The sequence below is a fragment of the Anolis sagrei genome, chromosome 4, assembly GCF_037176765.1.
Source record: "Anolis sagrei isolate rAnoSag1 chromosome 4, rAnoSag1.mat, whole genome shotgun sequence".
In the NCBI taxonomy this organism is placed as follows: domain Eukaryota; kingdom Metazoa; phylum Chordata; class Lepidosauria; order Squamata; family Dactyloidae; genus Anolis; species Anolis sagrei.
In genome coordinates, this window is record NC_090024.1 from 208,161,424 (window position 1) to 208,178,464 (window position 17,041).

The 17,041-nt window shown below is 37.5% G+C and overlaps 1 protein-coding gene across 1 annotated transcript in view; it reads right to left on the reverse strand.

Moving 5' to 3' along the window:
- TRPC4AP (transient receptor potential cation channel subfamily C member 4 associated protein) overlaps positions 1-16,795 on the reverse strand; it is a 31,095-nt gene extending 14,300 nt beyond the window's left edge. The window contains exons 1-7 of the mRNA XM_060772365.2: positions 16,563-16,795; positions 9,162-9,290; positions 6,896-7,012; positions 4,248-4,305; positions 3,414-3,469; positions 1,881-2,009; positions 544-745 (exon numbers count right to left, since the gene is read on the reverse strand). Coding sequence (XP_060628348.2) covers positions 544-745; positions 1,881-2,009; positions 3,414-3,469; positions 4,248-4,305; positions 6,896-7,012; positions 9,162-9,290; positions 16,563-16,739 — 868 coding nt within the window. The 5' untranslated portion in view covers positions 16,740-16,795. The remainder of the gene's footprint in view (positions 1-543; positions 746-1,880; positions 2,010-3,413; positions 3,470-4,247; positions 4,306-6,895; positions 7,013-9,161; positions 9,291-16,562) is intronic.
- Between the last annotated feature and the right edge of the window lie 246 nt (positions 16,796-17,041).

Consider the following 17,041-nt stretch of genomic DNA (forward strand, 5'->3'; position numbering starts at 1 on the left):
TTTCTTCCCTCTCTTTGAAACCTTTGAAGAAATGGGTGTTAGAGTAGCTCAGACTCAGTTCTTTACCATGAAGAAATGTAATTAGTTCTTTATTATTGCAAATAAACCTTTTGTGATTTTAAAGATAGAACTCTGTCTCTTGCCTACTTAAGCTCTAAATGCTTTACAGCCACATCACATGGCACTTCACGCTTTGCTCACTAATGAGGTGATTCTCAACTTTGTATGCTGTTTGTTTTGGATGCTCGGCTATATTTTAGGGTAGTTTTCCCTAACACTCAGGACTTTTCAGTGTATCATTGCTTTGAATACTGAGAACTGGAGACTGGATTTCATGTGCAGCTTCTACACTTAGTTTCTAGGGAGGACAAGGAGAAATGGGACAATACTGGAAACAAATTAAGCCCAAGAGAGAAGAAAAGTTCTCAAATTATCATCATCATATTTATTTCTATCTCGCCTTTCTCCCAATAGAGACTTAAGGTGGCTAACAATAACATGATACAACACAATAAAATCAAAAATCTAATGTCAGATATTTACCTTGATTAATTTCAGCCCGAGAAGGACCTAAGTTCTTCTTCTGTTGAGCATTTTTTGCTAGTAGCGTATGCTTATCATCACTGCCTGTGTCAAGCTCTGATATTGTAACTGCAAGGATTCTGCAGAAGTTTGCAAGTTGCTGTTGATCAAAGCTAGAGACTAGACTGGAGAGACTAGGAATATCCTCCAGTTGTATCATTTCCTAAAATGAGATATTTTACATGCTGATGGTTAATTCATCTTATTTATTAAAACTGCTCTAGATTTAAATTGATTATACTTTAGAAGATCTTCAGAGGAGGGTAACAAAATTTAAAATAAACACTTTCATTTCAGTTTTCTTTGTTATGCACTTTCAAGCCATCACAGATTCTCTTAAAAACTTATCCTATTGTGGGTTGTTGTAGGTTTTTTCAAGCTTTATGGCCGTGTTCTAGAGGCATTCTCTCCTGATGTTTCGCCTGCATCTACGGCAAGCATCCTCAGAGGTAGTGAGGTCACCCCGAAAAAAACCTACAACAACCCAGTGATTCCGACTAGGAAAGCCTTTGACAATACATTGATCATATTTTGTATTGTCGAAGGCCACCAAATGCTAATCAAGGTGGCCAACTGAAACATTCACACCTAACTCCAACAGACAAGAGTCCCTCCTCCCACCCTGGACACTCCACAGATATATAAAACCAGTTTTTCCTAGTTTCCAACAGACCTCACAACCTCACAATAAATGCAGGCGAAACGTCAGGAAAGAATGCTTCTAGAACATGGTCATATAGCCTGAAAAATCTACAACTCAATGATCATATTTTGTACATATCTGAGGAAGTTATACCAGCAAAATATATTTCTGTCTATATGGACTTGACCCAATCATGATGTTTTTCTCCTCCCCACAAATTCATGTTGCCCTCTTCTCCCATTTTAAAATGCTGTGCTTTACCTCCAATCCTCATTTATTAAGGTCAGCACTACTTGACAAAATAAACATAATCCAAAACATCATCCATTCCATTCAGCTTCGAACAGTAGCTGTAATACACTGCTGACAGTATGACAAACTTAATTCTTCCCTAAGAAAACACATGGCAAGCCACGAGAAAGTTTATGCTTGTTTGATAATCTTATTTTGAGGTCTTTAATAAAATTTTGACTCTTTCACACCAGAAGATCTCAGTCTGGGAGTTAAATTTATCAACCGTGAATGTGGAGAATTATCAAGCAAATCTTGATAAAAATATCTGATGTGCCTGGTAAATGTCTACAATTCTTTACACGTCCTTTCAAACAGTCACATTATCAAGATTAATTACAGTCATATACGCTTATTAACAAACCTTTTTCACTCCCAGAATGTCTTCAATAAGAGTAGCTGTTTGCAGAAAAGTCTTTTTGTTTGTCATTAATGTAAACAAAAACAATACAAAGTCATTCCTTTCTGCCAATCGTTTAGTGACTCCTTCCGTCTGCACAAATGAGAAAGGAAGACATGACATATAAATATACCAACTTTTGCTGTTACGTAATACAGTAGGACCCCTGTACCACAGAACCCATACCTCTAATTTCACTTTCCTACACTTTGGGAAAAATATCTCTACATATTTACTAGGTCCTCCTGGCAGTTATATGGTATGCTTCTCCAAAATGTTACCATACAGCTGCCCTAGAAAACCTCACAAATTCCTAGGTTCTTGACAGCTGATCTATTGTATGCCCAGACTAGAAGTCGGGTAATTTAATAAGTGTATACTCATATCCATGGTTTCAGGTAACCATAGTCTGGTTGTAAATCCTCACATATGGGGGTGTTACTGTATTTACAGATCAGAACTAAAAGTGGATCAAAATGTCAGTGCTAAATTTAGGCCAATAAAAAGTCTGAATGAGAATCTTTAATGGGATTAGAACACACAGCAATACTAAATACTAAAAGGACAAACTAAAATACTAAAATGATAAACATACAAAGCACTGGATGTATGAAAGACGTATTTTATAAATATATAGTTTAATATATGTTTGATCTCCCTGGTATAAGCTATCAAATTGCCATAGACCAGCACCATATTACTGAGCATGGATTTCAGCAATTAACAACAAAATCATTATTAAAATATCTCCAAAACTTTGGATAAAAATAATTAGTAATAATTTTACAGATAAATTGAATTAAATGAAATGCTACTGAAGGGTTCATATCAGGATTACTGATGTGTATCACATTACTCAATTGGTTCAATAGCTAAGCAAGGGGTTCTCAAACTTTTTCAGTCGCGGAGTCATTTTTGAAGCAAAAGTTTCTCATGGAGTCCCAAGAAATGTTTATATCTTCTATTACATACAATGTAGATATATCTGGCATGGGCAAACCTTTTGAAATTTGACAAGACAGGCCAGGCCCGTGGCAGATGGATGAAGTAATTGAAAAAAACATGAACACATTCCAATGCACACTGCACATATCTCGTTTATAAAGTACAAAAAAGGAAATTGAATGAAATAATACAATATTTAAAATGAAGAACAATTTTAACCAACATAAATTGTATAGTTTTTCAGTGGAAGACCCCAGGGACCATCCAGTCCAATCCTCCTCTGCCACTCAGGAAAAGCCCAAGCAGCACCCTCTGAGCGGTGGGAAGGAAAAAGGGTTTTGGAAGCAAGGAAGGTGAAGGAAAAAGGCTTTTGGAGGCAAGGGAGGCAGGGGGAAGAGCAGGAAAGGGGAGGGAAAGGAGGAGGAGAGAGAAAGAGGAGAAAACTGAGGAGCCTCTCAGTATGCTCCACGGAGCAGACATTGAGAACTGCTAGTCTAAATCTACATGTAACATGAAGCGAAAGTGCTTTTTGATTCATAGTGTATGACTTACACATATGCAAGTGTTGTACAATATACTTAAGCAATCCTTGATGAGGTCATCACTTACTGAAAGAGATAGAAACACAAGTTAGGGCTTCCTAAAACTCCCTGAAACTGGCATCTATATCTGTACACTTTTTAAAAAATATATATTTTCTAATTGATGTCTGTGCATGCAAGCATGCACACAGCAGTCAATACATACAAGAATCATAAAACAACAAGTAGATCAGCTGGCAAAACCTAATATTATCACAGTTAAAGAATGAATACTGGGTGGGTAGCCATATGCAGTACACAGGTGGTAAGGCAGGATTGCATTACCTTTCAGCATTACTGGCTAACATCTAAAGATATGTCAATCATTATTATAGAAGGTAGCCAATTTTGTTCAAATTAAAATTATAGAGCTAAGCATGAGGTATTCCGCTAAAGAAGTGGTTCTCAACCTGTGGGTCCCCAGGTGTTTTGGCCTACAACTTCCAGAAATCCCAGCCAGTTTACCAGCTGTTAGGATTTCTGGGAGTTGAAGGCCAAAACATCTGGGGACCCACAGGGTGAGAACCACTACACTAAAGGGTTTTGCATATAAGTCATTTGTACAAATCTGTCCACACCTGACATAAAATGCAGTCACTGGATTTATTCTTCAAACCTTCAGTAAAACATGGCTTGTATCTAAAATTTATCACTCCCAAGGCATCATAGAAATTCTGACCTAACACTGAAATATTTACACATAGTTAAGAACATATGATCCTACATAAGTGAATACATCTTTCAAGATACAAGGGGAAATAAAAGAATCAAAATATCGCTTTATGGACGATATGCATTTACTTACTTTTCTGTTTTTTCTTCTGTGTAATAAGAGTTGGCCTCATAAGTATTTCTACTAGTAGCTGTGAATGAAACATGAAATTACTTTAGATATTTTAATAGAAAATGGTGTAACTATTATTTAAATAGTAACTTTGAGTGGTTTCTTTCAGCATTAATCGAACTACTAAGTACACAATGTGCCTTTTTTCCATACCACACAAAACAGCCAGTGTCTCTCTGCTGTTTCTCCTCATAACAGTAGTCATATTTCAAGAGCAGGTGCATAAAATGGATATGTCCAAACATAACCTACTCATAACTGCAATCTGTACACAAGTCTTAAACTTGTGAACTCATAAGGTATGCACAAGGAGGCCAAAATGTTTGTTTTCTTGTTATGTATGTGGTCAGTGTTCACAGGGTGAGGTGAACAACTGTGTAAAGTCAGGGACTAATTTTATCCGATTCCATGAAGGCTACACCAGTCTAACAATGTATACTACTACTTGCTATTTTGGCAAGGATATAGTTGATGTCTTGATATGTCTTCAAGTTGATATCAAATACTAGTGATCCTATCCTATGGTTTCCTTGGGAAGATTTGTTCAGAGTTGATTTCCTATTGCCTTTCTCCAAGGCTGACAGATTGTGACCTGCCTACAGCCATCCAATGGTTAAGTGGGATTTGAAACCTGGTTACAAAGGGACTTAGTCCAGGACTCAAACGACAACCCCATACTGATTCACAACATAAACATTTATTATATCTAAGTTGGGAACTATGGGCAATGTCTTCTAAGCAAGCCAAGATGTAAGGCAACAGTGGTCTTATGGCTGTTTTCTGTCTTCCAAGCCCATCAGCCCTAGCCAGTATAGTAATTATGGAAAATAAAGGCAAGAAATCAAGGGTATCATACTATGTCCACCTCCGCTATAATAATGGTTTCTCTATCATCAAAGTTCCAGTTTAAGAGATCACAGGAAGCTATGGTCAATCAGTTTCCTGGCTTGGTTCATCACTTGCACAAAGGAAGGAACGAAGTGACTATGTTCACATACAGCAGCTTAAGCGTATGTGACCTTAATTTAGAAAATTCTTGAGCAAATACAATAAAATGGATAGAAAAACACCAGATACACATACACAAAATTGAAAAAAATCTATAACATTAAAAACGTTTAAAATCCACTAAATTAAAAGATACAAATAAAAAACACACACATTAAAAAGCTCACTGCGGTCATTTAGTAAATAGTGTTGGAATATAAAAAGTTTCAACTGCTGTTAGAAGACAGCAAAAAGGAACTAAGCTAGCCTCTAAAAGAAAAGAGCTACAAAGTCTGAGAGCAACCATCAAATAGGCCTTCTTCCCATCAAACACACCTGAAAAAAAATGCAGAGAACTATAACCTAGCAATCCCTTTTAGGAAAACAAAGATCTGGATGTGCATTTTCTGGATGTGTTGTGTTGTTGCTATTGTATCCCTTCAAGTTATTGCTAACTTATGGCGATCCTAAGGGTTTCTTCGTAAGATTTAGTCAAAGTAAGTTTGCCATTGCCTTTGTCTTACGTTCAGAGAGTATGGTTTTTATGGCCAAGTGGGGATTCATACTGTGATTCATACAGTTCTAGTCTAACATCCAAACCGCTATTCCATGCTGGTTCTTTTTTCAATTAACCTTCCCTTAAATTGCAAATGCAACCTTTTAATTCTTTAAATTTGATACCAGACTAAAGAGGAGCTGGACTGAAAAATGTAGAATTCTTGTAGAAAACAGCATTATTCAGAAAGCAGTTGAGGCAAAGACAGTTTGTCAGAGTTATCATTTCCTCCTTACTGTAGCAGCTGGCATAGTTAAATGCAATGCTTTCTGACACAAAACCAAAATATAAAGCAACATTGGCCACTGGTAATGGTTTGGTATGTAATCTTGTTCAACAGCTATCCAGTGAAGCACAGAATTGAATATACCCTTCAGTTACCACATAGGGCTGTCCTTTTTCCTGTTACAGTAAAAAAAAGTTGCTACTTTATAAACTGAAATTGCCACTCAGTATAAAAGCAACTAAGAACAAAATCTGGGTAGTTTACCAAATTAGGACACTATTTCAGATCGCAGATCCCTCACCTCTGCTTTATTGTGTATTAGAAGTGTGCCGTTTCTGTATTTTATAGATCCCCCCCCCAAGTACTTTGCTATAAATAATATAATGCATAACACCTTGATGAAGAATACTGCTTAAAATGCAGCGGCATTTTTAGCTCAGTTTAAAGACATGCTCTTGCATTGGTAAGGATGGCCTTCATTCTCTTCTGCTTTTCTGGTCACATTTAGACCATGGGCTACCAGTAGTCTATGTCTAAGAGAGACAACATTTTTCTTTCCCAAAGATAAACACTCTTCATCTAGAGCAGTAGCACTCAATCTGTGAGTCCCCAGGTGTTTTGGCCTACAACTCCCAGAAATCCCAGCCAGTTTACCAGCTGTTAGTATTTCTGGGAGTTGAAAGCCAAAACATCTGGGGACCCACAGGTTGAGAACCACTGATCTAGAGGGAACTACGTTCCTAATAGCCAAGAAAGAGCTTACTTCAATCTTGAGCAAAACCCACACACTGATTATTTCTGAGGAAGATGTTGGCAAAGCAGAACCCACAAATCACTTACATCAACTCCTCCAAATAAGTCAAATGTGTATGTATTTGGAAAAGTGGATTCTTGAGCAGATTTTCTTTCTTCTGTAACAAATGCCATGGCTTCCATAGAAAGGAGGGGAGAAATCTCCTGGTAGGAAATAAAAATAGAGTTCCAACGCTGAACCACATTTCATATCAAAATAATTAGTCAAGTTACAGGCAAATGTTACTGAGTGGATGATACTTATAGCGTTTTCAGAACACCAATTTGCAGCACCAGATGGTCTATTTCATCAACAAAGGCAGATTGAGTAAATGCATCAGTTTAAGATAACATAAATAAAAAGTACAAATAATGGATCACAACTTAGTCATTTTAGGAGTATACCCATATTGATATCAATAAGCTAGTTTGTAATGACAAATGTACATTTCCCGTTGGTTTCAGCCTGCTAATTTAAGAATGGCCGAGTCTTGTTCCAACAAAATATGCTGTCAGTCAAGCTAGACGTGTGAAACTTCCAAATAATACAAGCTTATGGGGAAATGTCAAATGAGTAACCTCTGTGCCAATATCCAATTCTGACCCTACAGCAACTTATATTATTTATTTATTTATTTATTTATGCACTTGTATACCGCTAATATCTCAGCCTAAATCGGCGACTCATTGCGGTTTACAACATTTAAAAAACAATATTCAGTTAAAAGCATAAAACACATATACAGTACAAATTATTGGGCCACCAATAACAATCCTATGCATCTCATAACTGGAATCGTAATCCAAAATTCATCGTCCGTGTATAACCAATCCTTTAGTCATCACAATTCGTTACAACGGATTAACCGAATGCTTGTTTAAACATCCATGTCTATATTACTAAAATGGAAACAAAAATGATCAAGGGGACTTCCATAAAGAGAATGTTTTGGGATCCAGAAAACCACTGAAACTGTTATTTGCTGTCAAGCTAACTTTGACTTATGGTAACCTGATGAATGTAGGACCTCCAAGAGACCCAGTCATGAAATGCCTTGCTCAGGTCTTGCAAATTCAGGATCATGGATTCTTTGACTGATTCAATCCATTTTAATTTGGGGGGGGGTCCTCTCTCCTTCCCCCCTATTTCCTACACTTAAATGAACATTATTGTTTTTTTTCTAATGGGTTTTACTATCTCATCTTTCTTTTTAGTGAAAATTCTGCCTTGATTTGTTCTAAAACCCATTTATTGATCATTTTAGCATTCTATAATATCTACTGAATTCTGCTCTAGCAGATTTCAAATGAGTTGATTTTCTTCCCATCAGATTTCTTCAGTACCCAGCTTTCATGCCAACACTTAGCAACTGAAAATACTACAAACTGGATGGTTCTGGCTTTGGTATTAATTGTGGTTTTTACACTTGAGGACCTCATCAAGTTATTTCATGGTCACCTTCCCAACTTTTAGCTGTTTTCTGATTTCTTGACTGAAGTCTTCACTTTGATTTCCTAAGGTACGGGAATTCTTTGACTATTTCAATCTCTTTGTTACGCATTTTAAATTACGCAAAGCACCTGCGGTCATTATTTCTTCTTTTTAATATTCAGTTGTAACCCTGGTTTTCCACGGTCTTCATCAATAGTCATTCCAAATATTTTCTATTTCTATTTTCAGCCAGTTATATGGCATCATCTACATGCTTTAAATTATGAGTGATCAGTTTCACAATTTTAATGCCTGCTTCCTCTCCTTCTAATTTTGGTTTCTCCACATGTTCTGTATAACAATTAAACAAATAGAGTGATAAAATGCAATCTTGTCTGACCTTGTTGCTAATGGGAAACCATTCTGTTATTCCATCTAGTGTCCTGACAGTGGCCTCTTGTCCAAAGTAGTTTATGTACCAGGACAATCAAATATTATGGAATTCCCATTTTTTTAGAGCATACTATAGTTTCTCATAATTTACACATGGAAGGCTTTGCTGTAATTTGTAATAAACAAATTGATTCTCTTCTAAAATTCTTCCACGGATCCCATTATCTGACATATGTTTGCAATATGAAGCCTAGTTCTTTTGTTCCTCAACCTAGCTTGGATGTCTGACATTTTTCTTTCTCAGATTAATTCTAACAGAATTATGGAAACCATGAGGTGAAAATAATGAACTGGATATCTCATTCATTTCAGAATCAGTGAATTATGTGCAATTTATAAGGACACTGGTTTAATACATCTCAAGAAAATGAATTTAAAACAATATATCAGCCTTCATACAACAGTCTATTTATGATTCAGAAATCTTACCTTTAAGATGCTTTGGCACTGGGAAAAGTCACTATTGGGGTGGCTATTTTCATACAGCTTTTGTAGAAGCAAAGGAATGCCATTCCATTTTGCTTGTTTATCTCTTTCCTTTAATAATGCTTCTGTAATCTACAAGATAAGAGGGCAAATACATTTTTAGAGGATGTTACACCTTGTCCATGCTTGATGATAGTCAATATGTTCTCAACTGAAAGCTATTTTATCTGGTTGTATGTATACACTATTATGCTAAATGTTGGCGAACATATTGTTCAATTTTTAACCAAAATCACTGTCAATAAATACTAGGCATGAAATACAGCATACTCAGGTGCAACTGGCAGATCTGTTGCCATATGCGCATTCTACTAATGGTTTTATGGTCATTTTTCTCACAGTTGCTTTGATTTGTACAGGAAACCTCTCAGTGCAAATCTTATGTGAGAAATATGGTCCAGCATCTGGAACAACTGCAAGAGACACAAGTATACAACTGCGAAGGTATTTGCACTCTCTACAGGAATGGATCTACCAGCTTTCCCTGGACATGCAAAGTTGTAGATTTCTTCTTTATAATAATTCTTATAACGTTCATGAAAATGAGAATAGGCAAAAATAATTACTGTATTTTCTCAATTCAAACATTGCTAAAAAGGGGGTGCATTTAGGAAGCATGGATGAATCTCACATTTTTTTGTCGGTAGTGGTACTGAAGTTAGTGTGTGCCTTACAACTGATTTTAGAATCAAGGAAACACCTGATTTTTAAAATAAAAATACATGTTTTAAAACTGAAGGCAGATTGTTGTTTCTGTTCTATATACAGTATAAGACTGACTTAGAGCAGTGCTAAACAAAGTGGTGGTCCACAGACCACTTCCAGTTCCTGAACCATTAACTGTTGAGTTGCACTGTATTTCCAGAAAAGAAAAATAGGTTCAGCTAATGGGTAACAAATGTGGTACCTACCCCTGGTACATTAGGGGAAAAAAACCCTGCCATTTCCTCATATCAGATAGCTTGGGAAGCACCTATGTAAGACTATCCTGAAACAGAGGCTCATTCAAAGGATTTTTCTACTGGTAGAACAAGATAAGGGATAGAATTATTTCCCCTTATTGCCTGTCTTGAAATGATCTGGAGGTTGGGATGACCCTCAGTAACAGAGTGAAAGGCAATGCAGACTTTTCTGGGGAGGGGAGGGGAGGGAAATCGGCAAATGTCACATCCTGTTACTAGTAGAAACACACAATTGGATCAAAAGTTGGATCAGAGACACCATCAATCAAGCATCTGATATCACAGCAATAGACTGATATGTTTCTTTTCAACTATGATAGTATGATGACCAACACATGCAAAATGTCAATATCAGTATCAAAAATACCTGGTATTCCCCAAGAAAGATCAAAAAGCTTTTATTTATCTCAATTTGGACAGTTAAGTATGAGAGATAGGTTTCAACAAAATTTTCAAATAGTAGAATTTTGGATACTGTAGCAAAATACTCTAACCAGATCCTGTCTGGACTTGGAGGCTAATTAGGGTCAAAACTCTGGTTAGCCCTTGAATAAGAGATTGTCAATGAATGCCAGGTGCTATAGAGTATATTTCAGAGGAAGGAACTGACAAAACTACCACTGAGTTATTCTTGGGCCAACATGTTAAATCTACACTGTCATAGACGTTTGGAGCTATGGTCAGTACAGACCAGCATAAAGCAGTTAAACAGCATTCTATAGCAGTTTAGATCAAGCCTATGTCTCTGTGGAACTGCAGCACCTGCTTGATATCTTCGAATGCCAGACTCTAATACAGTATCAGCAGTTTTTAGAACCATTGTTAAAATAAAGTACTGAAAATTGAATGAGAAATCACATTTCACTATAAGAAACAAATCCGTATATAATTCAAAAGGCTGTTATTTGAAGGTCATCAGTAAGAAGATAAGATTTTTTAAATGTCATTTCAGTCAACTGTGAACTTTGGTCTGACCCTACTGGTTAACCCAAGCTAGAACAGATCCACTTAATCAAGAGGTATATATGGGAATTCCATTGATTACATCAGTGTAGTCTGGCTGGAACTATCAATAAGATGCAGGACTGTCTTGAAATCTCCTGAAATATACTGCTAGATTTTTTTTACTAGACACCTGGATTTTAAAATTATTTCAACTGTACTTGACATATGAATTAACTGAAATGCATTTAACTACTATAATGCACTAAATCTAGAACAACCTCAATGCCAACATGCACCCCTTTTTTGGAGCTTCAAATTTAGAAAAATGGATTTTTTTTATTTCAACACACACACAAACACACCCTTTTGGGAGCTTCAGTTTTGGGAAAAAATGATTTTGGTCAAACGTTTAGAATATTTTTTTGGAATTTCCTCTGCCTCCCCAACAGCCTTATCTCTGGGAGAGGAAGAAGACTGGCTTTGGCAGCCCCACCATTTTGTCATCAGTAAGTCCGGTGAGCTAATGGGCACTTCCTGCTTCTGGTGATTCTCCAATGAGCCCTAAACTTAGTGAAAAAGATTCACAAAGACAAAATTCAGAAAAACGTGAAGGAACTACAGATTTCTGAATCTTGTCTGCATTTCCAGTTTTCCAATGAGTTATATTTTCTTCACCACCACCACATAAAAAACTTTTGGGAGCACAGTTCACACTAACAGAAAATTTACTACTATGTAACATTTTAGCTTAGAATTTAGCTGTGTCTTATCTACAGTCCACTCTCATACATAAACAGTCAAATCCACAAATACTTATAAGTGAAACACTCCCACTCCTATAGCAACATAATGAGCACAAATATATAAACACAAAAACATTTTTACGAGAAGAGCAAGCCAACATGATATATGCAATACTCAGGTATAAAAAGCTTGTCTTATTAACAAGGATTATAAACATTCGAAATATTTTTGACATTATAAGGTTTTTTTTTTCACCTTGATGATGCAAATACACAGCAAACATACTTGACAGGAGGCTAACAATGCATTCACAAGAACAGAATGTTTCTCACACAAAGCAAGATTTGAAAATTTAGTTATCATTCATGTCAAAATCTGAATACAAAGAAGATTCTGTATACTGAGACAGACTACACCGTGTGACCTTAATTACAACAGCTCTTCAGTGCCAAGCAGATTGTAATGGCTTTCAGAAGAGGGACACTGATATTTATTCAAGCTCTTAACAAGAAAATAAAACATGTTCATACTCTTCTGAAAATTATAACTTTTGTCTGCATACCTTAATGGATGCTTACTTTTAGCGCTAGAATGCTTCTCTTATTATTTATATGTCATTACAATTGTGAGTGCCAAATGTCCTTATTCATGCCAAAGCAGATTTTAAAGCCTTGTAGAATTATCATGCCAAGCCTCTACTCTAGCACGTATTTACTATCCTAAAATGCCATAAGTGGCAGTAGCCAGATCGTACGCCTATAATTACATGACACAATTTTTCCAACTTCTAAAAAGAGAACACTTATATCTCCAGTTCATCTTTAAAAACACAAATCTAGGTCTTATTGTGTCTCCAACTCATCAAGTATGCCTTAGATTCTAGGCTTAGAATATGTTAGACAACCATTCTGGCTTCAAAAGCTACATAAAATGATGACAAGGGCACACAACACTCTTCTGTCTATGTATCTTGAAATGGTAAGGTTTTAAAGATCTAAATATTGCTGGGAGAAGATGGAGATGAAAGCCTTTCTCACTCCACAAAGATCACCACTGAGTACTGTTTTGCTATCACTAACAATGGCAAAGAAACAGCAGTCTCAAAGGCAGGACCATTGAGGGCTGGAGAGACAAAGACTTCTTCCAATCCACACTGATGCCCAGCAGACTGCTGCCCTAGTAGAGATAACAGCACAAATAGAACAGTATTTTTGTCCTTCCAGACAATCAGATAGGCAATGGGGAAAGTGGGCGAGGCTCCAGCTAACTTCACACAACATAATATATGTAATCTTTGAATTTAAGTATGTACTTCACACTGCCCCAGAACTCTTGCATAACTCAAACTTATTATGGAGACAGCATAAAGAGGAAAGACTAAGAGATACATTTCAACATAAGATTTTCATAGATTGAAGAAATGCACAAAGGTCCAGAAAAACTAATGCTGAAATATCATGTTCAAAGATGTTGCTAGATCCCCGTTCCCTTCCCATTTTGTTTTAATGCTAAAATTCATAATGCTCTGGTAGATTTTAACACTCCAATTTGAAAATAACTGTTCAAAAATAACTTCTATGATTTTGAACAACTGAAGAAAAATCTTTTACATAACTGAATGTTCTAGAGACTCTTGAATCAGGGCGCGTCTATGAGGAATTGAAAATATTCTCTAGTCCTCATCTTCAACTGTTTTCTTCACTTGACTAGCACAATAACTAGTATTAAAGGCACTCAGAATTCAGTCCCTAATTTTTCCACTTGCCTTTCCTATTCAAAAACTGTAACAACAAAATGCAATTATAAAAAAGACTTTAAAAACCACATCTGCAAATGACACAGCCAGCAGTCAACGATTATAGGAATTATGGGCTATTTCTATACTGAGTTTGAATGATTTTATAGCAATGTCATGCAACAAAGCAATTGCACTCACATTCTAATTCCATGCAATAAGTTACCACAAGTAGTTTTCTGTACAATAGAGTGTTAAAATATGCCTAGGTAACATTAAGTCACCTTGAATCTTTTCTTGAATCTTTTTTTTTGCAGGGATTTAATATCCTGAAAATCTGTGTTCACATTTTAAAAAGATTGTAGCCCCACTAAGAGAAATAAATGCTTGCATGTGCACTGGCAAAGACTACGAATACAGGTTCCCAAGCACATTTGCCACCGGTCATTGTGCCAAGAAGAATACAAGAAAACTGAGAAAATGTATATAGTGGAAGGAGTCCATTTTGAAGCTTCAAAAACCATTCAAGTTGACTACAGTTACTGTTTTAGTATTTATTCATTTATTGGAGTTATATCCCACCTTTCTCCTTCTTCAGTTTCAAACAACTTCAGTACTGCTAAAGGACAACACTGTTTTTTTTTCTAGTGTAGTCACATTAAGAACTAGAAGATAAGATATAAAACCAAAGATCCTCTTTGACTAATGTGGGATACCAGCAATCTCCCCACTAATGTGTCAGTATCATATTTGTGCCCATTGGCTGCAACTCTTTTCTTCTTGAAAATGTACCATGAACCAGCATTGATCAATGGTCTACCAGTTACAGTAGCACTTCTCTAGTATTGATAAGAAATTACAAAACCAGCATATAATAATATACTTTATTTCCGAACAGTTTTGGAAAAAAAATCAATTGGAGTTAAACTACTCTGGTAATAAAGCCAGATTTTCAACTTGGAACAGAACCTCAAACTTCCACAATTTAAATCTGTCTCATAAAAAGCTCATAAAAAGCTGTACATATTTTTTAATCATAAGAAACCTGCTCTACTTTAATATTAGCATTGCATCGCCTCAGTATTTAAAGAGATGATTTGGGCACTGGGCAGACACTAGATCAGGAACATGGGAATGATAAGAAACTACTGATAATGAATACTGTTATATTAGAGTCTCGCTTAGCCAACATAATGGACTTGCAGAATGTTGGATAAGCAAAAATGTTGGATAATAAGGAGGGATTAAGGAAAAGCCCATTAAGCATCAAATTACATTATGATTTTACAAATTAAGCACCAAAACACCATGTTTTGCAACAAATCAACAGAAAAAACAGTTCAATTATGTAGTAATTACTGCATTTACAAATTTAACACCAAAACATCACAATGTATTAAAACAGCTGTGGATCCAGGCAGGAAGCAGACTGCGTTGGATAATATAGAATGTTGGATGAGTGACGGTTGTATAAGTGAGACTCTACTGTATATACTTTAATCACAACCCCACAAATTTAAGGGTCAGACCATATATAGTAAAAAACTGAATATAGCAGCAGTACTCTACAAGCAACTGTCAAAGTAATCACCAAGCATTTATCACGGCTGCAGACTTATGATCTGTTAACACATGAATATAAAATAGGATTCCACGGCAGCTTTCAATCACATTCATACAATTAGTCACATATAACCTGGCATGGATATTTGTGTCTGTGTGATGAGACTGAGAGAAGCCACCTTTACTAAGTACATGATACCTAACTACTAGAGAAGGAGGAGTCAAGCTTCAGGAACTATTGAGACACTGTCCTGTTCCAGAGAGTTGTCAAATTACAAGCAGAAAAAAGGCCCCAGCAGACAACCCAAACTTTCCTAGAAGCTGAAAAAGCAGCCATACTGGGTGTGTAAAGAGAAATGGCCCCAATCTCTATTAAGAGGCTCTCTCCAGTTGCAACAGCATTGTTTATATAATAGTGGGAGTGAACTTTTTTGTTCCAATCTGACCATGAAATAGTTCAACCTAGAGTTTAGGAATTGGGGGGGGGGGTGCATTTTCACTACTTTAACTGCCACAGCTCAATGCTATTGAATAATTGAAACTTTCAGCCTTAGCTGCCAAAGACTGCTGGTACACAACCAAGCTTCAACTCTTAAAGATTCCATCGCATTGAGCCTTGGCAGTTCAAGTGGTATCAAACTGCATTAAGTCTATAGTGTAAATCAGGCATGGGCAAACTTTGCCCCTTCAAGTGTTTTGGACTCCAACTCCCAAACTCCCTCAGTTAGCACTGGCCAGTAGCTGTACTTATTGTGATGTTTTGAAATTATAATTTAATATGTTTATGGTTGCTTTTGTACTACGATTTGTTGATTTGTGTTGCTTTGATTGCTGATTATTACTATGTATATTGTATTTTTGTTGTAAGGTGCCCTGAGGGGGTGGGATAAAAATGCAGTTTTCTTCATTATTATTAATTGCTGAGCGGTGAGGGCGTTTCTGAAATGCAGAATTAATACAATCTGACACCACTTTAATTACCATGGCTCAATGCCACAGAATGCTGGAATCTGTAGTTTAGAGAATCACCATTCCTCTTTAGCAGAGAAAACGAAAGCCCTGGTAAAACTACAACTCCAGGATTCCATAGTATTGAACCTTGGCATTTATAGTGGTGTCAAACTGCATTCGTTTTTAAAAAAGGGGAAGAAAAAAAGGAAAAGAAGGGGCGGGGAGGAGGGTGCTCATTGCAAGCCGTGAGAAGGTTCCTATTGTCACAAGAAAAGAATGGGGGGAGAAACCACCCCGCCGAGGCTGCCACGTCTGGAGTGGGAAGAGGGGAGGCTACGGGGGCTGGAAAGGGACACGTGGCTCAACGGCGGCTGCCTTCGCCTCCCCAGCGGCCTAACGTCCCCAAGAGAAGCCAAGGCCCAGCCTCCCTTCAGCCCGGTATACCTGCGTCCCGCGCGTCAGGCCCCGGCCGCTCAGCTGCGCCCGCCGGAGCTGAGTCAGGATATTCGCCGTCGCTCTCCGAGCCCCGCACCGGCCCGGTTCAGGAGGAGCAGGCCCAGCCGCCGCCATGGCTGTGAGGGCCCCCTTTCCTGCTCCTCCTCCTCCTCCAACCGCCGCCATTGCCGCTCCTGCCTCTGGCCAGACGCAAACAGGAAGCGCCCCTCCGCTTTGTAGCAACGCCTCCCTCTCGGTCCCGCCACAGCGCCCCCTACCGGCCGCGATGCTCCCAACGCCAGCTCAGTGGTTGGGAAGGGGACGCATGCGCACTTGGCGGCACTCTTGGGCAGAGAGGGAGAAAGGCTTTGTAAAGCAGAGCTCCCAAGATTCCATAGCATTGAACCATGGCAGTCAAAGTGGCCTCAAATTGCATTAATTCTACAGTGTAGACCAGGCAAAGGAAAGGACCTGAGGCTGTTGAGTTG